This window comes from Dama dama, chromosome 27, assembly GCF_033118175.1.
Source record: "Dama dama isolate Ldn47 chromosome 27, ASM3311817v1, whole genome shotgun sequence".
NCBI lineage: Eukaryota > Metazoa > Chordata > Mammalia > Artiodactyla > Cervidae > Dama > Dama dama.
In genome coordinates, this window is record NC_083707.1 from 23,151,319 (window position 1) to 23,175,830 (window position 24,512).

The 24,512-nt window shown below is 44.0% G+C and overlaps 2 protein-coding genes across 4 annotated transcripts in view; one reads left to right on the plus strand and one right to left on the minus strand.

Annotated features, from left to right (window-relative positions):
• Window positions 1-24,512, minus strand: part of LOC133047715 (zinc finger protein 271-like) — a 51,405-nt gene that overhangs the window by 20,436 nt on the left and 6,457 nt on the right. The gene's annotated exons all lie outside the window — the stretch shown is intronic.
• On the plus strand, window positions 746-20,971 carry ZSCAN30 (zinc finger and SCAN domain containing 30). Of its 3 annotated transcripts, none has more exons than XM_061131135.1 (4): window positions 746-806; window positions 10,473-10,979; window positions 11,250-11,388; window positions 17,739-20,971. In XM_061131135.1, the coding sequence occupies exons 2-4, from the start codon at window positions 10,572-10,574 to the stop codon at window positions 18,668-18,670; spliced, it is 1,479 nt and encodes a 492-aa protein (XP_060987118.1). In that variant the 5' UTR covers window positions 746-806; window positions 10,473-10,571; the 3' UTR covers window positions 18,671-20,971. The 3 variants fall into 3 exon arrangements, with proteins under 3 accessions (XP_060987118.1, XP_060987117.1, XP_060987116.1); XM_061131134.1 differs by having other exon boundaries at window positions 788-1,185; XM_061131133.1 differs by lacking the exon at window positions 746-806 and having other exon boundaries at window positions 7,867-10,979.

Consider the following 24,512-nt stretch of genomic DNA (forward strand, 5'->3'; position numbering starts at 1 on the left):
TACTGCCGCAGAATTACAATTCTGGTCACGTCACACGTAAATGGCCTGCACCGCTAACTAAATGCATTCCTGATTCCTTAGCAGGGCATTTGAAATCCTCCAAACCTGATCCCAACCCATCCCTTAGCCTAGGATCCGGCCAACCAAGATGCTGGGCTAATTCCCCAGCGGGCCCTGAGCTTCCCATCGCTGTGCTCTCGCTCCTGCCGCTCCCTACCTGGTAGGAAACACGGCACTCCTAAATCTCCATTTTACTCCGTCGGCGGCAAGGCTCAGCTTGAGTACCGCGGTCTTTGAGAAAATTATTGACCTACTGCTGGGTCCCAGATTCCCACGCCCTTGTAGTCGACAGTGGGGTGGCTCTGCACTTTACACTCTCGCCACGCTGGGGTAAGACCCCTTCCCCTACTCTCCGCCCTGTAGCTTCGAGAACTGTCCTTGCAGACAGCGTGCATGATGTGCGAATGTGATCTGGTCCTCTGCCCCAGATTTACAGATGGTCGGTTCTATTTTTAGCTCCTTGATGCTACACTAAGCTCTATCGCTATTTCTATCTCTATTTTCCTTTTACAGTCTCCCGTCAACCGTTTTCGACCTGGGGCGGTACCCACCAGGTCCCACCCAGAGACCCGCTCCTGCTCCCCGGTCCCCTCAAGGGTCCTCTGAACCCCGCCGCGCGCCCGCCACAGAGCTGCAGTCCTCCGGGCGGCCTAGAGGGGCGCGCCGCCCCCCACTTCCGGCGCGCGCCGTCCGAGGTCATTCTGCTCCTCACCTGAGGTCAGTCCCCGCCGCCCGCGGAGCTAAGGGTGAGTGAGGCGGTGCGGCCCCGCGGCCCCGGGTGCTTCCCAAACCGCTGCTGTCCGGCCTCGGCCTGCCTAGGCCCCAGGCATAGCATGCAGTTCTACCAAGTGGCCGCCCCTCAACCGTACCGTCTGGCTGCCCGCCCTTCCGTCCGTCGGCGCATCCGTCCGTCGGTCCATTCTTTCATGGGTTTGTCCGCTTGCGGTTCGTCCACCCACCTTTGCATCCCCGGACTCCGCGAGCACTAACCGGGCGCTTCCTGTGTGCCTGGCCGCTGACGGAGGAGACGCAGGGACACGGATGGAATCTTTCCTCCCATTTCACTCGCCCAGAGTTCGTTCTTCTGTCCTATCTCAGCCATCCTTCTTGACTTCTCCAGTCTAGGTTAGATTTTTTTTTTTTTTTTTAACCAGCCACTCTAGAGCACCTTCTACTCTCCCCCTTGTAGTTCTTTAACGATTAAATCAGGTAATTACCTGCTCTTTTTTTTTCCCCTCTTTTTTTTAACATCTGCCTTTCCCTACTGTTTTTAAGTCCCTGGTGTCTCAGTGGTTAGGGCTTCCCAGGTGGGGCAGTGGTAAGGACTCCCATCTGCCAATGCATGAGGTGCAAGAGACTGCTGGTTCCATCCCTGGCTTGGGAAGATCCCCTGGAGAAGGAAAACCCAATGATAGAGGAGCCTGGCGGGCTACAGTCCTTGGTGGGGGTGGGGGTGGTCACAGGAGTTGTAAAAGTCTGACACGACTTAGCAACTCAACAAGCACAATGCAAGGACATTGTCTTGTTTATAACTCTTTGCTCAGTGCCTAGCACAGTGCCTGCACAAAGTAGGAACTCAATAAATATTGTTAGAGAATTGCATGAAAACACAGGCTCTCCTCAAAAGTGCAGTTGGTTTAGTGGAGAAGGCAGATGTGAAAGGGCAGTTCAGCAGGGTACCCAACTAAGAGTATGGATTCTGGAGTCAGACCATTGGGTTTCAAAACAATCCAGACTACTTACTAGCCTTGTGACCTGAGACAAAATACATAACTTCTCTGTTTTTCTTCTGTAAAACTTTAGAATATAGGGTGCTATAAAGATGAAATGAATGAAGACACTTAGAACAGGTAGCTGATGCTGGACACTACAGTGAAAGCTCAATTAGTGTTTTCTGTTACAGTTTAAGCAGACAAGGTAGATACTTTATATTGCAGTAAGCAAGGATGTCCAAAAGTGCCCTGGACTTCCTTGGGTTTCTTGGACTAAGAGCTACCTGAGACCAGGATCTCATCTCCCAGAGGTGCTTCCGGCCTGCAGCTAGGTCCCTTAGACAACTCCATAAACAGCTGACACTTAAATTCACACTTCTGGTCCAACGCAGTCGACTTACGCCCCTTGCTGACAAGGCTGCTTTCTCATATTTACACTAAGATTGTAGAAGGAGCACTCCCTTGAATAACCTTCCGTAAATTCCCCCGCGGGTCACTGCAGGGGGCATGGGTTGGATCCCTGGTCAGGGAACTCAAACCCTGCATGCTGCATACAGCCGAGAAAACACACACACAAAAAACAAAAGCCCAAAACGAAAGGAGAGGAAAAAAAACAACACTGGAATTCCTTTCTATGGGATAATGGGGGAGTCAGGGGACATGTGCTCTTTTTACTCACCACTCGGTAAGTTTCCCCGATAAAGCCTATTCTGTAACCCATGCCTTCTGACGTGAAATTTGCATCTCCCTTATGAAAAATAGGGCGAATGGTCCTGCTGCATATTCACTATGTTGAGTGCTGTATGCACAATGTGTTGAGAATCTGCTCTGGGCCAAGTGTTTTAAAACGCAACTTTTATTATTTAGTTATGGGGAGGTCAACAGATCAGGAGATGATTGGTGTGAAAAGGTAGTCTGTTACAGATCCCAAAGGAGCAGGGGCATGCCTGGCCCACAGAGCCACTTGGGGAAGCACCAGGGTCAGTTAGGAGGTGATACGAGCAGAAAGTGGGCAGGAGCGTTTATTGTGTTTTGTGTGACAAGAAACAGGGCAAGGTCATCAGGTTTAGGATTGGCTACTTTGAATAATTTCAAAGTAGGGACAGGGCTCTGAGGCATAGGGGTTGTCCCTGATTGTCTGATACCTGGTCCTGGGGTGATTAGGGCTGGGGAATGGTGACTCTGGATGAGAAAGCCCCCAGGAGGAGGTGGTGGATGTGTGGGGCTCTGGATTGGTTGCTTGGTATGTAAAAGGCATACCTGCAGGCAGGTTTACTATCTCTTGGAATCTGCCAGCCCTGGAAAGGGCAATCCCTCCAGTGTTGAAAAGGCCCTAGATGTCAAAGCATCAGAATAAAAAAATGCTTAATATACCAAGCAGAACTCTAAATAGTCTATGTTATTTCCAATTCCTGTAATAACTCTGTGAAAGCATTGTTGACTCCATTTTTAATGAAGAAGAAATGGAATCTCAGAAAGGTTTAGTTGGCGACTAATGTCACATAGCTTGTAAGAGGATGCATTATGATTCCACATTGTGGGGTCACCTGATTCCAAAGCTGGTGCTTTTCCCTTGAGCTAAGTCATCTCCCTGCGGTATGAGAAATGGGGACTTTTTCAGACCTAATTAGGCATTTAACAATGTTGACCACTGCCTGTTTTAAACTCTCCTTTCTTAACTGTAGTGACACTCTTTCTTTTATATATGTAACACCTACTATATACCACACATTGGATTGGGTGATGGAGACACAGTGGGAGCAAAGATCTTGATGTGGCTTATAATCTTATTGTGGAGGACGGTAGCTATCGCTTGAGCTTCCCTGGTGGCTCAGCAGTAAAGAATCCACCTGCAGCGAAGGAAATGCAGGAGATGCCACTTCAATCCCTGGGTCTGGAAGATCCCCTGAAGGAGGGCACAGCAAAGGAGCCTGGCAGGATACAGTCCGTGGGGTTGCAAAGACTTGGACATGACCGAAGCAACTAGGCACACACACATGGCTATTACTCAAATAATCCACTGAAGTATCAGTTCAGTTCAGTCCCTCAGTCGTGTCTGACTCTGCAACCCCATGGGCTGCGACACGCCAAGCTCCCTGTCCATCACCAACTCCCAGAGCTCGCTCAAACTCAAGTCCATTGAGTCGGTGATGCCATCCAACCGTCTCATCCTCTGTTATTCCCTTCTGCCTTCAGTCTTTCCCAGCATCCGGGTCTTTTCAAATGAGTCAGTTCTTTGCATCAGGTGGCCAAAGTATCGGAGCTTCAGCTTCAACATCAGTCCTTCCAATGAATATTCAGGACTGATTTTCTTGAGGATTGACTGGCTGGATCTCCTTGCTGTCCAGGTGACTCTCAAGAGTCTTCACCAACATCACAGTTCAAAAGCATCAATTCTTTGGCTCTCAGCTTTCTTTATGGTCCAACTCTCACTTCCACACGTGACCACTGGAAAAACCATAGCTTTGACTATATGGACCTTTGTTGACAAAGTAATGTCTCTGCTTTTTAATTTGCTGTCTAGGTTGGTCATAATTTTTCTTCCAAGGAGCAAGCGTTTTTTATTTTATTTTTTTCCCAATTATTTTTATTAGTTGGAGGCTAATTACTTTACAATGTTGTAGTGGTTTTTGCCGTACATTGACATGAATCAGCCATGGATTTACATGTGTTCCCCATATGTTTGCCATGAAGTGATGGGACCGGATGCCATGATCTTACTTTTTTGAATGTTGAGTTTTAAGCCATCATTTTCACTCTCTTTCACTTTCACCAAGAGGGTCTTTAGTTTCCCTTCACTTTCTGCCATAAGGGTGGTGTCATTTGCATATCTGAGGTTGATATTTCTCCTGGCAATCTTGATTCCAGCTTGTGCTTCATCCAGTCCAGCATTTCAGATGATGTACTCTGCATATAAGATAAATAAGCAGAGTGACAGTATATGGCCCTGACGTACTCCTTTCCTAATTCAGAACCAGTCTGTTGCTCCATGTCTGGTTCTAACTGTTCCTTCTTGACCTGCATACAGATTTCTCAGGAGGCAGGTCAGGTGGTCTGGTATTCCCATCTCATTAAGAATTTTCCACAGTTTGTTGTGATCCACATAGTCAAAGGCTTTGGTATAGTAAATGAAGCAGAAATAGATGTTTTTCTGGAATTCTCCTGCTTTTTCTACGATCCAGCTGATGTTGGCAATTTGATCTCTGCTTCCTCTGCCTTTTCTAAGTCCAGCTTGAACATCTGGAATTTCTTGGTTCACATACTGTTGAAGCCTCGCCTCAAGAATTTTGAGCATTACTTTGCTAGCGTGTAAGATGAGTGCAGTTGTGCGGTAGTTTGAACATTCTTTGGGATTGGAATGAAAACTGACCTTTTCCAGTCCTGTGGCCATGTTGAGTTTTCCAAATTTGCTTGCATATTGACTGCAGCACTTTTACAGCATCATCTTTTAGGATTTGAAAGAGCTCAGCTGGAATTCCATCTTTGCATTCCAACTTTGCATTTCAGGATGTCTGGCTCTAGGTGAATGATCACCTCATCATGGTTATCTGCATCATTAAGATCTTTTTCATATAGTTCTGTGTATTCTTGCCACCTCTTCTTAATATCTTCTGCTTCTGTTAGGTCCATACCATTTCTGTCTTTTATTGTGCCCATCTTTGCATGAAATATTCCCTTGGTATCTCTAATTTTCTTGAAGTCTCTAGTCTTTCCCATTCTATTGTATTCCTCTATTTCTTTGCATTGGTCACTTAGGAAGGCTATCTTATCTCTTGTTATTCTTTGGAACTCTGCATTCAGATGGGCATATCTTTCCTTTTCTTCTTTGCTTTTTGCTTCTCTTCTTTGCTCAGCTGTTTACAAGGCCTCCTCAAGCAACCATTTTGCCTTTTTGCATTTTGTTTTCTTGAGTATGATCTTGATCACTGCCTCCTGTAAGTGTCACAAACCTCTGTCCATAGTTCTTCAGGCACTGTGTCTATCAGATCTAATCCTTGAATCTATTTGTCACTTCCACTGTAATATTGTAAAGGATTTGATTTAGGTCATACCTGAGTGGTCTAGTGGTTTTCCCTACTTTCTTCAATTTAAGTCTGAATTTGGCAATAAGGAGTCCATGATCTGTGCCACAGTCAGCTCCCAGTTTTGTTTTTGCTGACTGTATAGAGCTTCTCCATCTTTGGCAGCGAAGAATATAATCAATCTGATTTCAGTATTGACCATCTGGTGATGTCCATGTGTAGAATCGTTTCTTGCATTGTTGCAAGAGGGTGTTTGCTAAGACTAGTGCATTCTCTTGGCAAAACTCTGTTAGCCTTTGCCCTGCTTCGTTTTGTACTCCAAGGCCAAACTTGCCTGTTACTTCAGGTATCTCTTGACTTCCTGCTTTTGCATTCCAGTCTCCTATGATGAAAAGGACGTCTTTTTTTGTTTTTTTGTTTTGGTTAGTTCTAGAAGGTTTTGTAGATCTTCATAGAACCGTTCAACTTCAGCTTCTTTGGCATTAGTGGCTGGGTCATAGACTTGGATAACTGGGATATTGAGTGGTTTGCCTTGGAAATGAACAGAGATCATTCTGTCATTTTTGAGATTGCACTCAAGTACTGCATTTCAGATTCCTGTTGACTAGGAGGGCTACTCCATTTCTTCTAAGGGATTCTTGCCCATAGTAGTAGATGTAATGGTCATCTGAATTAAATTCCCTCATTCTGGTCCATTTTCATTCACTGATCCTTAAAATGGCGACATTCACTCTTGCAATCTCCGCTTTGACCACTTCCAATTTACCTTGATTCGTGGACCTAAAATTGCAGGTTCCTATGTAATATTGTTCTTTACAGTATCGGACTTTACTTCCATCAGCAGTCACATCCACAACTGGGTGTTGTTTTTGCTTTGGCCCAGCCTCTTCATTCTTTCTGGAGCTACTTCTCCACTTTTCTCCAGTATCATATTAGACACCTACTGACCTAGGGAGGTCATCTGTCAGTGTCAAATCTTTTTGCCTTTTCATTCTGTTCATGGGGTTCTCAAGGCAAGAATACTGAAGTGGTTTGCCATTCCTTTCTTCAGTGGACCACATTCTGTCAGACCTCTCCACCATGACCCGTCCATCTTGGGTGGCCCTACATGGCATGGCTCATAGTTTCATTGAGTTAGACAAGGCTGTGGTCCATGTAATCAGTTTGGTTAGTTTTCTGTGATGTGGTTTTCATTTTTTCTGTCCTCTGATGGATGAGGATAAGAGGATTGTGGAAGCTTCTTGATGGGAGGGACTGGCTATGGGAAAATCTGGGTCTTGCTCTGATGGGTGGAACCAATGCTATTTGTAAGGCCTTTATGTAAATCTTTAATTGAATCTTTGTTCATGGTTGGGGCTGTATATATACTGACAAAATGAGAGAAGTGCTCTGAGGGAAAGGAACATGATTTTCTTTCATGACTTCCTGACTGGTCCAGGGTTCTCAAGCCTGCCTACACATCAGAATTGCTTGCAGGCTGTTTTACAGATCTAAAACTCCACCTGCGATGAGGTTCTGGCTCAGGCTGGGGTATGGCCCAGGAATCTGTAAAGTGACATGAGTGCAATCAAAGACAGGCTTACCTTGGCTAAAGGGCTTTGGAGTTTTTTGTCTTTAATTTTTATTTTATATTGGAGTATAGTTGACATAGGACTTCCCTCATAACTCAATCGGTAAAGAATCTGCCTGCAGTGCAGGAGGCCTGGGTTTGATTCCTGGGTCAGGGAGATCCTCTGGAGAAGGAAATGGCAACCCACTCTAGTATTCTTGCTTGGAGAATCTCATAGACTGACGAGCCTGGTGGGCTATAGTCCATGGGATCGCAAGAGTCAGACACGACTTAGCAACTAAACCACCACCACCATAGTGGTCTTCCCTGGTGGCTCAGATAGTAAAGAATCTGCCTGCAATGCAGGAGACTTGGGTGTGACCCCTGGGTCAGGAAGATTCCCCTGGAGAAGGGCGTGGCTACCCACTCCAGTGGAGAATTCTTGCCTGGAGAATCTCATAGACTGACGAGCCTGGTGGGCTACAGTCCATGGGGTCACAAAGGCTCAGACAGGACTGAGTGACCAAGCACGTATATGTAGTTGATTAACAGTCTTGTGTTAGTTTCAGGTGTACAACTAGGTGATTCAGTTACATGTGTTTGTGTTGTATTTCAGATTCTTTTCCCATTTAAGTTATTATAAAATACTGAGCAGAGTTCTCTGTGCATTACAGTGGGTACTTGTTGATTATCCATTGTTTTTGCTTTTGCTTTTTTAAAACTAGTCGGGGGAACAGGATCTGATCTGCAACTTGAAGAAGTCACTGTGGTTACATTAGAAACAGACTGGGTTCTTGTACAGTGTGACAAGGATAGTGGCCGGAATGAAGGTGGTGCTGGTAGTGATGGGGAAAGGTAGATTCTGGAGATAGGAAATAAAATCAATAGGACTGAATTTGAATTAAATACAGGAAGAATGTTTAGGCATGCTTCCTCGTTTCCGGCAGTACAGCCAGATGGTTGTTCCTGCTTCCTGAGGGGGCTCTTCCTGAGAGAGGAGCAGGTTGGGGTGAGAGGAATCATCAGTTGATCATGGATGTGCTGAGTTTGAGGTCCTTGTGAGAAATCCAAGAGGATTTATGATGGATGTGAGTCACAATAGGCAAATAGGACTGGAGCTCAGATGGGAAGCCTAGACTAGAGGTGGACGGTAAATGAAGGTAAGGATGATATTGCCTGGGAGAGACTGAGAGCACTGGTGGGGCTTAGGTCTAACCTGTGGATCTCTAATGTAGAGGAGGGTGGACCTGTGAAGGAGATGGAAAAGGAACAGTGACAATGCTTCAGCTACCCAGTGAAGGATGAGTTGGTGAGGCATAGTATTTGTGCATTGTCGTGGAATTTCTTAAATGTCAATTGTAAGAAGAACTAAAGAAATGTATTTAATATTTTCCAAATACCACAAAATTAAGAAGAAAAATATCCCTAAATTTCTCTTTGTTGAGGTATCTCACTATTCCTTACTTCTGCCCAGGCTCTGATCCAGGACTTTTTACTCTTGCTGCACATCAGAAGCATCTATGGCACTTATTGGAGTCCCACCCATGGAGATTCTGACTGAAAAAGTCTGTCCTGAGGTCTGTGCTCCATGGTTGATTCTGAGCCACAGCGTGCTGAGCCTGGCCTTTCCGCAGTTTCCTCAATGAACCACGTCCTCTTACACCCACTGCTCCTTGCCTGAATGACTTTCCTCTACGGCTTTACCCAGCTCACACATATAAGGCTATGCTGAGATGATTCCCCCAGGCAGGCAGTTCTTCCTGGTCTTGGTCATCTTTCTGGGCTCCCTTGTCTTCCTCTCTTGATCCTTGGATGTGTTGCACTGTGTTTGTCTGTCACTTTCCTGTACTAAACTGGGAGTCCTTGAAAACAGACCTTCATACCCTGAGAATCCTGATCAGTACACTGCCTAGCATATAGGTCAAGTATTGTTGAGATAATGGATGAAGGAATCCATTCCTCTTTTCTTTGTGCTGTCTCAGAACCTTGTGACTTAAAGTGAGTAATAAACCTTCCTTTTCTGTACGTCACCGTGGCCATTCTCCATGACCTTTCCTTAACAGTTTCACCCTCTTTCTTAATTTATAGTATCAACCTAGATTGTCCTGGGCATTAACCCATTCTGTAATTTTAAAAAGCCAGTGCATCAGAGTTGGGCTGTTCCTAGGTTCATGTCTTGACTTTGCTGTATACCAGTTTGGGACCTTGGGCAAATTACTTAGCTTTCGAGAACCTCAGTTCTCATCTGTAAAGTGGGGATGATAATGCATACCTATTAGTGTTATTTACACTTCCTGATAAAAGTGTATTTGTAAAGTGCCTGACCCAAGGTAGGCTTATTAAGTGAAGATTCCCTTCTTTGGGGAGTCGTTGTTCAGTCTCATCCAACTCTTTGTGACCCCATGGATTGTAGCCTGCCAGGTGCCTCTGTCTGTGGGATTTCCCAGGTAAGAATAAATGGAGTGGGTTACCATTTCCTTCTCCAGAGGATTTTCCCGACGCAAGGATTGAACCCAAGTCTTCTGCATTGGCAAGTGGATTCTTTACCACTGAGCCACTCAGGAAGCCCCTTTTTGGGGAGACCCCATGGCTTAATAGAAAGAGTTAATAAATACTCTGGTTGCTGAGTACACTTGTGCTGCTTACTGGCTGTGTGTCTTGGGTACCCTTATGATTCTCAGCAGCCTCATTTGGAAAATGGACACAATTATGATTGTCCTTACAGAATTCTTAGGGAAGTTATATTAAATTTATGTTAAGTATCTAGCAGGTGCTTGGCATCTAGTAGGTGCTCAGTAAAATGGTGCTTATTATTCTGAGAAGTAATAATACACTAGAGTGTTTTTCCTGCTTTCCATGATCTATGAGCACTACTTACTGTCCCCAATGTTGTCTCTAACATGGTCACCAAAAGTTGAATTTATTTCAGTGATACTTAACATTTTCTGTTTCACCTCCTGAGAAAAATCCTGAATCATCCATGAATGTATCATTTATACGAAAGCTCCCGTCTCGTCAGTTTTCTTTAAAGTGCTATATGCTCTGTGGCACCTGGTCTTCAAACTGCTGAATTTATATTCTAAACACATTTTTTTACCGCCTGTGTGACATGAGCTTCGTCCACCTCAGGAGCTCCCTGGAGCATCAGAACTCAGAAGAAATCTCAGACAGACCTCCATCTGCTCACCGCTTCGGCTAGGCAGCCTCTTCAGGCTGTCTCTGCCCAGAATGGCAGGGAAGTCTGCAGCCTTGGCCTACTGTGCTCCAAAAGGGCAGGAAAGACTCATCATGGTGAAGGTCAAAGAAGAAAACTGTGTTTGGGGGCAGGACTTTGGCCGTCAGGGAAGTGCCTGTAGCCAGGAGGCCTTCCGCCAGCAGTTCAGGCGGTTTGGCTACTCTGACTCCACGGGGCCCCGGGAGGCCCTGGGCCGGCTCCGCGAGCTTTGCTGTCAGTGGCTGAGGCCCGAGGTGCTCAGCAAGGAGCAGATCCTGGAGCTGCTGGTGCTGGAGCAGTTCCTGGCCATCCTGCCCGAGGAGCTGCAGGCCTTGTTCCGAGAGAACCGACCAGAGAGCGGAGAGGATGCCGTGGAGATGCTCGAGGAGATGGAGAAGGAGCTCGGCGAGCCAAGGCAGCAGGTGAGGGGTGTTTTGTTGGCTTGTTTAATTGTAGGTTAACGAGAAAGCCATTCTGAGTGACTTGACTGGGCTACCAGAGAATGATAAACATTTTTGCCTTTTGGCTTATTATTTGTCCACTAGGATCAAGTCACTAGAGCTTTTAGCCTTATTATTCTCTATCTAATCATTTGATTGAGTTTCTGACTCTGGCTGGCCTGCCCCGTTATTCTAGGGGTTTTCCTCTTATGTGTCCTCAGAATCATAGTGTTGGTACTTGATTACTCCTAGGACACAGCTCATGGCCAGGGAATGACCTGGAAGGAAATGACGTCTGTGGGAGCGCTGAAGTCACCTAGTATCCAGCTCCAGCCCTTGGAAAAGCAGGGCAAGAATGAGATTCAGGAGTGCCAGGCTTTCTGTGAGAGAGGTGAGGAGCCCGCAGTCCATGTGTGGTTGAGGATGGAGGTGAAGGTTTAAAGGCGTGGTATGGCGCATTTTCGTAATGACTGCTGCTTGTGACTGTCATTAAATGTTGTGGAAAAGTCTCCTTACCTGGAAATATTCTTCCTTTGGCTCTGCCTAGAATCTGAAATTCCAACATAATTTCTAATTCTGGTTTAAGAATTAAGGTCTCAGCACATCCCAGGTGGTCCAGTGGTTAAGAATTTGTCTGCTAATGCTGAGGACACGGGTTCCATCCCTGGTCAGGGAAGATGCCGCCTGCCTCAGCTAAACCAGTCTGCCACAACTACTGAAGCCCATGCTCCACCACGTGAGAACCACCCAATAAGAAGCCTGTGCACTGCAACTGGAGAGTAGCCCCCTCTCACCACAACTAGAGAAAGCCTACATACAGCCATGAAGACCCAGCATAGTAAAAAATATATTAAAATAAATTAAAAAAAAAAAAAGAAACTTAGAAAGAATTAAAGTTTCTAATAAAATTCTCTAATAATACCCATAATATTCAAAGGCCAGTATTCTGTTTTTTAAATATTATGGTCCTACTGTCACGGTAATCCCTAAGATGAAGAGGAATAATGTATCAGTAAGAGAAATTACATAGTAGCTTGAACAGGGAAAGTTTAGCATTAAGAATTATTAACTATGCCAGGGGATTAATTACTAGTTAGTTTTTAAAACCCCATTAAGTATACAGAAATAACACATAGGGAGTCTCCAGGATTGAGGTAGAGCACCCCAGGAAGGAACCAGTCTGCACAAGGGTGCCACGTTCTCTCCCTCCCCTTGCAGAGCTGAGGTCCAGCCTTGTTGAAGAGGACACAGTTGCGGCCCACTGAGATGTTCCCGGAAGTGCTTGCTGGCAGGCTTGCTAGGAAACTGCTCTTTGGGGTTCGAGGACAGCCATTCACGGGTTGGGGGAGAGTGTTGTGTTTTAGGGGGCAGAATTCACTGAGAAGCCACCCTCTTGGCTGCCAGGAGCCCCCCATGGGGAGGTGCCATGACATGGAACTTGCTGGAAAGGCACCCTGAGGGATGGTGCCCTGCACATTGCAGGGAAAAAAAAGAGATCACACCAGAACGTTTGGCCCCCTCTACTGTTAAAGCTCACATCATGTCAGCCGGCTCGGGCGAAGTGTGTCACCGGCAGGGGCATTGAAGGGTGGATTTGAAGCTGACCAGAGGACTTTGATTATGTTATTGGCAAAGTCATCCCTATGGGCAGCACATACATCAGGCTTATTAACTTGTTTTCATTAACAAGTTTGTTAGACCCACCTACCCTTCCGATTTCATCTTTACCAAACAATCTTATTAAGTTCCCATGAAACTTAGCTATAATAAAAAAGTGCACTAGTCTAGTCTGGTCTGTGTGGCAGTTACATTATTCATTCATTCTTATTGTGGTTTTACTGCTCAGTTTCACATGAGTTTGGCTAATGAGAGTTGACCCCAAGAAGTAAATCTATTCTTTGTATGGTGATAAAGTTAGGTTTATGAGGCCACAAGGTCAAGGGCTAGCTCTCAGATTCTGGCAATTCACCAAAGGAATCCATGCATCTGTACATTGAGACCTCCTGGGAAACTCCCTTCCAGCTCCCCCCACACATCATTTGCCAAGTGAACCATCTTCTGCATCCAGCAGGAACTACATTCAAGTGGATTTTAAAAATCATCTCCTCGAGTCCTCTGCCTTAAGGTAGGTAAATATCTAAATCAGTTAGAGTAGATTATTTCTATTTTAAGGTCTTGAGGAATGATACTGTCTTGTAATTTTTTAAGTCCTTCTTGGTTTTTTCATTCTGATATTTGTTGTGAGCTGAATTATGTATCCCCATCCCCAATTTCTGTGTTGAAGCCCTAGCCTCCAGTACCTCAGATTATGACTGTGTTTGAGATAGAGCCTTTAAAGAAGTAAATAAGTTAACTTGGGATTGTTAGGGTGATCCCTAATCCAATATGACGGTGTCCTTATAAGAAGAGGAGATTGGGACGTAACACAGATTGAGGGACAACCGTTTAAGGACACAGTGGAAAGAAAGCCACTGCAAATCACGGAGAGGTGGACCTGAAAAAAAAACCTGTCAACACATTGATTTTGAACTTCCAACCTCCAGAACTGTGAGAAAGTAAGTTTCCGTTGTTTAAGCCATCCAGTGTATGGTATTGTGTTATGGCAGGCAGACCAGCCAACTAAACCAATCTTAAACTTCTTCTCTGGCTCAATATGAACTACTTCCAACTTTTAACTTAATTCCATTTTATTTGTTCAGCAGAGTCCTCATAAAACACAACCTATTCTTGAAGGCAATGAGTACACTGCCCTTTAACTTTGTTTTAACTAAGTGTCTCACTGCCCCTGATTCTGTGTTCCATCTCTCTGCTCATTCCCCTGGCCATGCTTCAGGTTCTGCACATTCATTTGAACTACAGGGATAAAAAAATAAAATACTCTAATGAAGATCTGATTAATTTATAAGGTAGATTCACACCTCTCTTATTTGTTGCACTTTGCATCTTTTTATCATTTGCTCTTTCACAGTGGTATTACGTTGTTGACGCAATCAACTTATAGCCACAATGATTCCATCTTCCAGCCTTCCTCATCCTCCATTTATGCCTGGTCCCTAAGTATATGACCTTGAATGGTCTTTACTGGATTCCTGATGTATCTCGTTATGCTGATCTCTCTTTTAGTCATGAGGGTTTCACCTCCACTTCCGAAGTATTAATGTGGATCATTTCCCATCTTTCACCTAGGTCCTGAGGTTTAAATCATTGGAGGAATCCACTCTGACAGGATTGAAAGAGTCACCACGTCATTTTTACAACCTTACACCCTTCGTTATATAATATAATTTTCCTGTAGCTTCTTCACTAGCCTGATAGTATGTCTTGCAAGAAGAAAAGTCTGAGTTGGAGATTTGAGTGCAGGTGGTTTGCTGAGAACATGCTCTTTAGGAGAACTCTGGATGGAGTGAGAGAGGTAGGGTTAGGAAGGGACCAGATCAAGAAACCTAGCCTTGGCTTAATCCATGTGATGGGGCTTTGGAGGGATCCCCCCTGGAGCATAATTGTACTGCTGAGTTGTCCCTTTTTGAGTTGGGGTGGAGGGCGGTGAGGGTGGAGTGATTTCCTAGGCCGGATGGGTTTCATCTGCCAGGGAAGGTCTCCAGAGAAGGGGGCAGATGTAGGTCATTAGGAACCAACAGGTGCAGCAGCTGAGGGAAGGAGGCACCATACTGGTGAAGGTGATTCGGGTGGGCAATGGGGCATCACCTTTATAGTATTACCCTGTGCAGTTAAGGCTGAGTCCTCAGTAAGAGGAGTGTAGACCATATAGGGTATTGGAAAGGTAGGGAAGTAGTGGGGTGGGGTGAGGGGATGTTATATAGAAGAGCTTTTCTACAGGGAAACCTATGGCTTATTTCTCTTCCAGAGTGCCTCCTATAATTTGTACTCTGCCCTCCAGCCTCTGGACTTTGGGCTTGGTTGTGAATTATCATTCATTCTTTGGAGATACTAATTAGATTATTTGGCTTATTTTTGTACAAATATTTCTAAATATTCAAGTAGTCATTTGTTATTCTACTTTTAATCTTTCATTTCCATAAATTATTCTAGTTAACTGTTTATCCTAATATTTTTATATAATAAACATATATAGTTGAAGGAATAAAAATCTTGATATTTTCCTGATCTATACATCTAAGGTCAGGATTTTTCACTGGTCTCATGATTTGACTTCATGTAACTACAGAATTTGAAGAGGTATTTTCAGTTCAGTTCAATTCAGTCTCTCAGTTGTGTCTGACTCTTTGCGACCCCATGGACTTCAGCAAGCCAGGCCTCCCTGTCCATCACCAACTCCCAGAGTTTACTCAAATTCATGTCTGTTGAGTCAGTGATGCCATCCAACCATCTCATTCTCTGTCACCTTCTCCTTCCACCTTCAATCTTTCCCGGGGCCAGGGTCTTTTCAAATGAGTTAACTCTTTTCATCAGGTGGCCAAAGGATTGAAGTTTCAGCTTCAACATCAGTCCTTCCAATGAATATTCAGGACTGATTTCCTTTAGGATGGACTGGTTGGATCTCCTTGCAGCACACAAGACTCTCAAGAGTCTTTTCCAAAACCACAGTTCAAAAGCATCAATTCTTCAGCGCTCAGCTTTCTTTATAGTCCAACTCTCACATCCATACATGATTGCTGGAAAAACCATAGCCTTGACTAGATGGACCTTTGTTAGCAAAGTAATGTCTCTGTTTTTAATATGCTGTCAAGGTTGGTCATAACTTTCCTTCCAAGGAGTAAGAGATATTTTAAATCCTGTAAATTATGTAGCTGTTTTAATGTTCACAGCCCTAATTTTGTCCCTACAAAATTTTATTGCCACTTTATACTCTTTAATAACTTGATCTATTTACTACTTACAGAAAATTTCTTTTGGGTTGCTACTTCTCTGACTTTAACCAAGTTGGTGCTTATTATTCTTCAGCCCTTTTTATATATTATGCTTTTATTTATAATTTTTTCCTTTTTGAACAAGCACAGGCTTGATTAATTTAAGTTTCTGGCTAAGATCCAAGAACAGTGTGAATTTGAGTGTTCCATCCTAATCTAAGAGGGAGTGTCGTCCATCTGTGATTTATGGTAAGGAGTGAGGGAAGGAGAAGCTGGATAGCCCTCTGCTTTGGTCAGATAATCATTGTGAGACTTTATTGTTGTGTTTGAAGTATCATAAACTACAATAATATCAGAAAAGGTATTTGTTTTCATATAAAAACATGCTTTTTTACAAAAATAAAACAAAAATGTTAAAAAAAAATTTTTTTCCCTCGTGCGATTATAGCCATGCTTCCTTCCAATAAGGAAGGCAAATGATATGGAGGGAAAACTGCAAACCTTGATGTGAAGCATCTTTGGTTGAAACCTAACTCTACCAATTATTTATTCTATGACCTTACATCATATAACTTCCTTGGTGGATCAGTGATAAAGAACCTGCCTGCCAAGAAGGAGACCTGGGTTCCATCCTTGGGTCAGGAAGATCCCCTGGAGAAGGAAATGGCAACCCACTCCAATAATCCCATGGACAGAGGAGCCTGGTGGGCTACAGTCCATGGGGTTGCAAAGAGTCAGACACGACTTAGCGACTAAACAACAGCAACAAGACATATCAATGATATAGCCTCTGAGTCTTCATTTCCTGACCTGTAGAATGCATATAAGTTTAGAGGACTTTGAGGAGGTGGAAAGTAACTTAACAGTTTTTCAGATTTTCTCCATGCAAAATAATTCAAGTTACCTTAGCCATCATTTAGTAGCCTCCTGTTTTGAGTTACTAGAAATCTAGAAACGAGAGGGGCGTGTTGTGTGAAAGCTGAAGGTTTGGCACCAGGCAGTCATATCTGCCTCTCCTTTCCAACCATCTTTGACCATTTATCAATAAAAAAGTGAACATGGAAGACTCCCACCAGACCCTGAATGAGTCAGGAATTCACAGGATTCCTTTTATTATGCTCTGCATATCGTATTCTATTTGCTTGTAATTATTTGATCAACCAAGAACTTGCCAGAATCTGCTGTTTACCTTTGCACCACCTGTGTGCATGCGTGCTAAGTTGATTCAGTCATGTCTGACTCTTTGAGACTCTATGGACTGTGGCCCTCAGTCCATGGGATTCTTCAGGCATGAATACTGGAGTGGGTTGCCATGTTGTCCTCCAGGAGATCTTCCCAACCCAGAGATCGAACACACGTCTCCTGCATTGGCTGGTGGGTTTTTTACCACTAGCGCCACCTGGGAAGCCCTTGCACCACCTACCTCTGTTCAGTTCTAAACCTTGAAGTGTTTTCTAACTGTATCTTCTGCTCCCCTGTTTTTCTACAAGGACTAAATTCAAGACTCAGACATCTTTCTTTAGCCTCGTTGTTCCTATCTCCTCTTTTCCTTTCCCTCATTACCTAAAAACACACCTTCTCCTCTAACCCAGGACTGTCTCCCAGCTTCCTGCTCTCTCACTGCTACTCCTGTTTACCACCATCTCCTTTAGCTAATGTCTTTTGCTGTTCACTCTCTCTCCTTTCCCAGGCTGACTCTCATTCTAGTCTATGGTACTCTCTGGGGGTGGGCACCTCTCACTACCCCAAGTCACTTCTCTTAATTCTAGATTTGGAAGCTAATTTTTAAGAGTTTTCTTTCCAATAGGTAAACACCTATTTCACTTGATTTCTTTTCTGTTCTCATTATAGTAAGTTTTTTCTTCCAGCATGGGAAGCAAATGACACTTGCATTTTCTATTCACATTTTTAGATGGCAAACTTGTGGCTGACAGAGTATTGACAGCAAAGCAAGAAATTATTGAATGTGTTGCATCAGCAATCACAATACCTCCAAGACGACTCCCTGGGGAAACTCCTTCAGGACAGATAGTTGAAGAAGCTTTGGGAGGTCTGGACAATTTTGAGAAACTGAAAGGTAGTGCTTCTGGGAACAAACTGAGTCAATTCCCTTGCCAGGAAAAACATTTTAGCCTGGCAAGCTTCACCAAGAAAATCTCCACAGAAAAGAGTCTCCTGGAATGTAATGAAAGTATAGGAAGTCTCAGCCTGAACTCAAACGCTAAAACACAACCGAGAATTCTCGCTGGGGGTAAGCTCTATGAGTGCTTGGACTGCGGGAAAGCCTTTTGCCAGAGCTCAAAGCTGATTAGACATCAGAGAATTCATACTGGAGAGAGACCTTATGCATGTCAAGATTGTAGCAAAGCCTTTAGTCTGAGCTCAGACCTTGTTAGACATCGGAGAATTCATAGTGGTGAGAAACCCTATGGATGTTGTGAATGTGGAAAAGCCTTCAGGGGCAGCTCAGAGCTCATCCGGCATCGGAGAATTCACACTGGAGAGAAGCCTTATGGATGCAGTGAATGTGGGAGAGCTTTCAGCCGGAGCTCAGCCCTTATTCAGCATAAGAAAATTCACACTGGAGACAAAGACTATGAATGTACTGAATGTGGTAAGGCTTTCAGTAGAAGCTCTATCCTTATTGAACATCAACGAATTCACACTGGGGAGAAACCTTATGAATGTAATGCATGTGGAAAATCCTTCAATCAAAGCTCAGCCCTCACCCAGCATCAGAGGATCCACAGTGGGGAAAAGCCTTATGAATGCAGTGAATGTAGGAAAACCTTTAGGCATAGATCAGGCCTCATGCAGCATCAGAGAACTCACACCAGAGTGTAACTCTTTGGGTAAGAGTTGTACAATTGTGAAATGCTAGGATTCACTTTGGGGGTGAGACTCCACAGAAGATAAAGGTTTTCTGAGAGCAGAATTCTTGTCCTTCTGGTGCAATGAACTGTCCTAAGAGTAGATCCACAGAAGGCTGTTTGTTGAAGTGTTGAATGGGTACTTTTTTTTTATTTACTGTGAACAGTAAATCTGGGGTTAGGGAAGAGATCCTGAGGGAGCTCCTTATAAGATGGTCTAGGAGGTGATGTCTCCAATAGCAAGGATCCCTGCCCAGGCAAGAGTATTTGTATTTGGCAGGTGAAGTCACATGCTGAGAATTATCCAGTTCTCTGCAATGTTGCATTGTGAGGTTGTGAAATGTTGAATTATGCCCTGGATCAATTTAGTAGTACCTGGGGAATGATGACTCATTCTCCTCCCATGTCCGTTCTCTCCTCAGCCCTGGCCTTCCTGCTGAGGTCAGTTGAGGTCTGCTTATTTACTGAGCACCTGGTATGTGTCATTCATCAGCGGCAGACACGGCCATTGCATCTTGAGTTAAAGGCTAGTGAGTTTTTTTTATATATATGCATGCATGCATGCTCAGTTGCTTCAGTTATATCTGACTCTTTGCGACCCTAAACTCCTCTGTCCATGGGATTCTCCAGGCAAGAATACTGGAGTGGGTTGCTATTTCCTTCTCCAGGGGATCCTCCCAACCCAAAGATCTAACCTGCATCTACTGTGGCTTCTGCATTGCAGGCGGATTCTTTACCATTGAGCCACCAAGGAATCCCTTATATGCATATGCATATTCAGAAATACATATACACACGTATTCATATATGTGAGTATGTATATATGTGTGTGTGCATGTATGATTCTGTTAAAATGCATGGATGGCAGGGGATACCTAACCTCGTCCATGAGTCACCAAAGTCTTCCTGGATGTGATGAAGTCTCAGCTAAGACATAAAAGATGGGTAGAGGTCAGCCAGAACAAAGTGAGAAGGAAGAGAATGTTACACGCAGAGGTTATCTCATGCTTGATGGCATGAAAAGAGGATCTGGAGCCATCCCTTCTTCTGACACTTCTCTCTGGCAACAATTTGTTCTTGTGGCCCCTGGTTCAGAAGCCAGGAGAGGTGTTGGTTCCTCGCTTCCTATTTAGTCACTGAGTTGGGTGGCCAATCCCAATCTCTTGAAGTACTCAAAGAATTAGTGTGATGGGAGACTTGGCTGTGATGCATGAAAAAGACATGTTTGTACATCAAGGAAGTAGTACATTTTGGATGCTAGAGGGACAGTGTGGACTGGAGTGTTTGTGTCCCATGACCCTGGGGCTCAGAAACGAGAAGCTGACAGGAACATGGGAGTAGGAGGTCTTCCCAGGCTCCACTCTGTCTCATTCGCTGCTTGCCCTCCTCTTCATCGGACTCACAGATGCTAAGCTACTTGAGGGCAATGACTATTTGTTGAATTACCCTCTCAGATTCCTCAAAACTCTACTTCGCTAATTTTTGTCAGTTTTAATTGACTTACCAGTAATTGTTGAGGGCAGTTAATCCCTAAGAGAAAGTCTGAGTCCTCTTCTAGGATACCCCAATTTCCGTTCCTGATGCTGTCACTTCTGAAGACATAGTAGTGATCAAAGCTGTTGTGGGTAACAGGGGAGGTGGAACTGGGGGGACAGCCTTTGTGTCCAGAGGCCATAGGATTACTAGTGAGGTCAGTCAGATATCGAAAAAGATTTTTCAGATGGACAGAGCTGCCTTTTCCTGTAGGTGACAATCAAATGATTTCATGTTTTTCATGTTTTTAATACCATTGAATATTTTTTCCTGATTGTGAACTGTAAATCTTGATAGTACAGAAAATGAGAGAGTATAAATCACCCAGAATCCCATCATCCATAGAAACAGTTAACATTTTAGAGTACTTTCTATTCATTTTTTTAACCTACCAACCCTAATATATATAATATACACACATATATGTTTTTTCTTGGTAATAATCTTGTCTGGTGAATCATTCTTAGTAACTGATTTTTAACATTTATACTTTTGAATATATACTTCAACTGTTCATTAAAAACTTTTTGGTAGTTGATTTACAATATTGTTAGTTTCTGCGGCACAGCAGTGATTCAGTTATGTATCTACATATTCTTTAAAATACTCATTTCCATTATGATTTATCTCAGGATATTGAATATAGTTCCCTGTACTATACAGTAGGACCTTGTTGTTATACTTCAACTATTTAGCATGAGAATGTAATGCAAGATGTCTTGTAATAAAATTTGAGTTTTAAGTTTTGCTTTGAAAATGATCACTCATTAATAAGCATAATAAGACAAGTGGGGAGACATGTTGGGGGAACAGGGGAAGGAGCTGTAGAAGGCTGGGAGCTGGTGATCTCAGCTTTGACTCCATGGCCAAAACGTGTCTGAGACGCTAGCTACTCCCTGGGGATGCAGTTCACCAGGTGAAGCCACAAAATTGAGGGGACATCTGCGGCTGCACTGTGGTTGAAAGAACATGGCAATCAGAACAAGTCCCCTCTGTGAACACACATGCCCTGCATCCACCAGAATCAGGACACTTCCCCACCCCTCTTAGGAGCAAGAGTCTGGGAGAATGCCACAGCTTTCCCCCCTCCTCTCAGCAGGTCCTTAATAGAATCACGTGAAGGAAAGCCCCATGACCCTCTAGATCTGCCATCATTGGTGCCTGCCAAGGAGACAGCTGTGAATGATAAAGTTACTGAGCAGCAGTGTCTGGTTCTGGCCGGTCAGAAAGCAGGGGGTGGGTCTGTCTACTCACCCTCCCTCTTGACTTTGCAGAAATGCTCTCCAGATGAGTTCCTTCTGCACGGAAATGACTGGCGAGTCTCCCTGCTCTGAGGATTCACTTCAAGGGGCAAAAGAAGCAAAGCTGTTCACAGGGGAGCTAAGACCAAGGTCAGACGTGTTTAAATTTCTAATTCTCTCATCTAGACAGTGTTGACTAGCCAGTGGACGTGAGGGAGAGGTAGAAAACTGGTATTAAGCACTGTGCCTACATTCCACATCTTTTAAAATCCAAGAATTTGTGCAGGATCCGTTTAGGGTGAACAGTGGACTGCCTTTCCACCCCCAAGAAATGAGGGTTCTGAGCAGAAAAGAAACAGATGGGTTACTTCTCCTCCAGCAACTCTGGTGAAGGGAAAAACAATTACCTTTGACATCTACCTTATTTGGTGCCCATCCCCCCCATTTCATAAACATAAGACTGTCGAAGCTTTAACTCTTAAAGAGATCACCTACTTCAGCTCCTTTGGACTGAGGGTCCAGAGTTATGAGATGACTTGCTTGTGGTGCAGAAATCATGGAAAAGCACCAATGACAACAGACATCTTCATGTCAAGGCTACTGTTCTTCATAGAAAATTCTAATTTGCAGACTTTTTTGTACACTAGTGAGGTGAATACATCTGCCATTGTCATTTAGCAGTGAGGAAGTCACAGACAGTTAATGATTTAACTAACCTCCTGGGACTCAGAAGGCACGAAGATGCTATAGAAAGCATGTGCTTTTCTTGGTGTTTTTCAACTATCCTGGGCTTCCATTCCCTTTTAAACCTTTTTTTCCTCTAACTTTAGAAGTTTGAATACTTATTGTAGGAAACGTTGGAAGACACAGCACAAGAAAAAAATTAAATCGCCTACAATCTCATTACTCAGATATAACCAGTATGGCAAATCAATTTATATATATTTCCAGTGTTTTTAATGCATAAATTTATTTTTTAAATGAATCATATTGTACACAGTCTTGTGCTTTTACTTAAGATATGCTTTGTCGTTTATTATTAATCAGCATCACTTTTGAAAACAACTTTGTATACATTCATGATGGTTTCTGAAGCATACATTTCCAGGTAGAATTTTAACAAAAGGCAGTGTTTAAGGCTTCTGGTGTTGATTGCCAGACAGCATCTATTCACACCTCACCAGCAGCATCAGAGTCCCAATTTCCCTGAATCTTTGTTAAGTTTTACGAAGGGGAAAAACGTGCCACCTCAACTCTTGCTTTAATATACATTTTTAATTCTAGCAAGGCTAACATTTATTGTCTGTTGGCATTTATACTTTTGTGACTCGCCTATTTAAGTACTATTTTTTTCTACTGGGACCTTTTCATGGGGAGATGGTATGGAGAAGTGGCTCCATGGACACGTTCTGGATTCCTAATGCCTAAGTTTCCAGCCTGACCTCACCACTCTGTAGCTACATGATCTTGAGTAAGCCATGACCTAAGCCTTCATTCATCTCCACACCTGTAAAATACAGGGCTGTCTGAGAAATAACACAACTATACAAAGCCTTTGCATGTACCTATTATGTTTCTTACCAGTATACGTTAAGAACTCTATGAAGAGTATCTGCCTTTCGTAATACATGCTGTAGCAATTCCTACTTAGCATTTGTTCTACCCGTTTCAGTTTGATTGGGTCTACCTCTGTGGAAGAGGAACAGGAGTTGAATCACTTTACCATGCTATTCTGTTACATGTAACTGATCCTTTTTTACATTCTCTTTCCAAGCCTGGGCTGTAGCCCTCCCACCATTCGTATTGGTTAGTACAAGCTCATGCCCCAGCAGGAGCATTGCTTCTCTATTTATCCTCATGAAAAACCCTTCTTTTTCCTACGTACAGGACACGAGATTCCAAAAGGTTTGTACTTTTCGTTAAGGTGTGTGATGTGGTAAGTCACATCAGTTGTGCCCAACTCTGTGACCCTATGGACTGTAGCCCACCAGGCTCCTCTGTCCATGGGATGCTTCAGCCAAGAATACTGGAGTGGGTTGTCATGCTGTCCTCCAGGGAATCTTCCCTGACCCAGGGATTGAATCTGCATCTCTTGTCTCCAGCACTAGCAGGCAGGTTCTCTACTACCAGTGCCACCTGGGAAGGTGTGTTACACCTCCAACCTATTAGAAGTTTTAAACATGTCTTCCTGTTGCTGACTGAACTGTATACCCTTCTCATTGCACTGAGAAGCACCTGTCTGAGGAGACATCTCCTGCTGGGTCCCTCAAAAGAGGGCAGTCTCTGGATGGACCATGACTGGTACTGCTACTTCCCTTTAGAGTGGTCTTTGACAAACTTCCCAAGACTCTGAGATACTTCTGATAAAAAGACAGAACTGAACACGTGAGGTGCTTGGAGAAGACAAAGAGACCCAGGAACGGACAAGTATTTTTTAGCACCTGAACTGGGTGCGTGCAGTTGTCGGGGCACAGCCCGGGACAGATAAGAGGGCAGCATAGCGGTTCTGACCCAGAGCCTTGGGAGCTAGAAGCTGAGGTCTGATCAAAGCAAAGGAGTCCTTAGGCCTGCAAGGGAGAGATCTCAAACTCCAGGACTCTTCCAGACTGGGCTCTTTCTGGCCCTGCTACCCTCCCCCACATGGAAGGTCTAGCCTCCAGGATGGACAAGGAAACTATCACTTACCCTTACCCTGAGATCACACAAACCAAGACAAAGCTCCTTACCACCCTGTGTTCCAAAGACTCCAGGTTTTGTTTATTGACAAACTTTTCCACTGGTTCATGTTTTAACTACAGGCACTGTAGTAAACAAGATTCTGGCTACATCCACGTTTCTTTTAGTCAGGAATCTACTTCAGAAGGAACTCAACAGCCATGCTCTATGTAACACAGCCTTTTCCTTTTCTCAGATGTGCCAGACTTTCTTCCTATTGGCCTACCTCCCTGGTTAACTCCCACTTATCCTTCAGGTAATTTTTCTCAGAGGCCTTCCCTGATCCAAGGTTGGGTCAGGTATTCAACGTCACACAAGCACTGATGG

Coding starts and splice junctions, on each gene's coding strand:
- ZSCAN30 (XM_061131135.1), top strand. CDS start 10,572: ATGGCAGGGAAGTCTGCAGCCTTGGCCTACTGTGCTCCAAAAGGGCAG. Junction 10,980..11,249: donor TCGGCGAGCCAAGGCAGCAG/GTGAGGGGTGTT, acceptor GATTACTCCTAG/GACACAGCTCATGGCCAGGG. Junction 11,389..17,738: donor CCAGGCTTTCTGTGAGAGAG/GTGAGGAGCCCG, acceptor TCACATTTTTAG/ATGGCAAACTTGTGGCTGAC.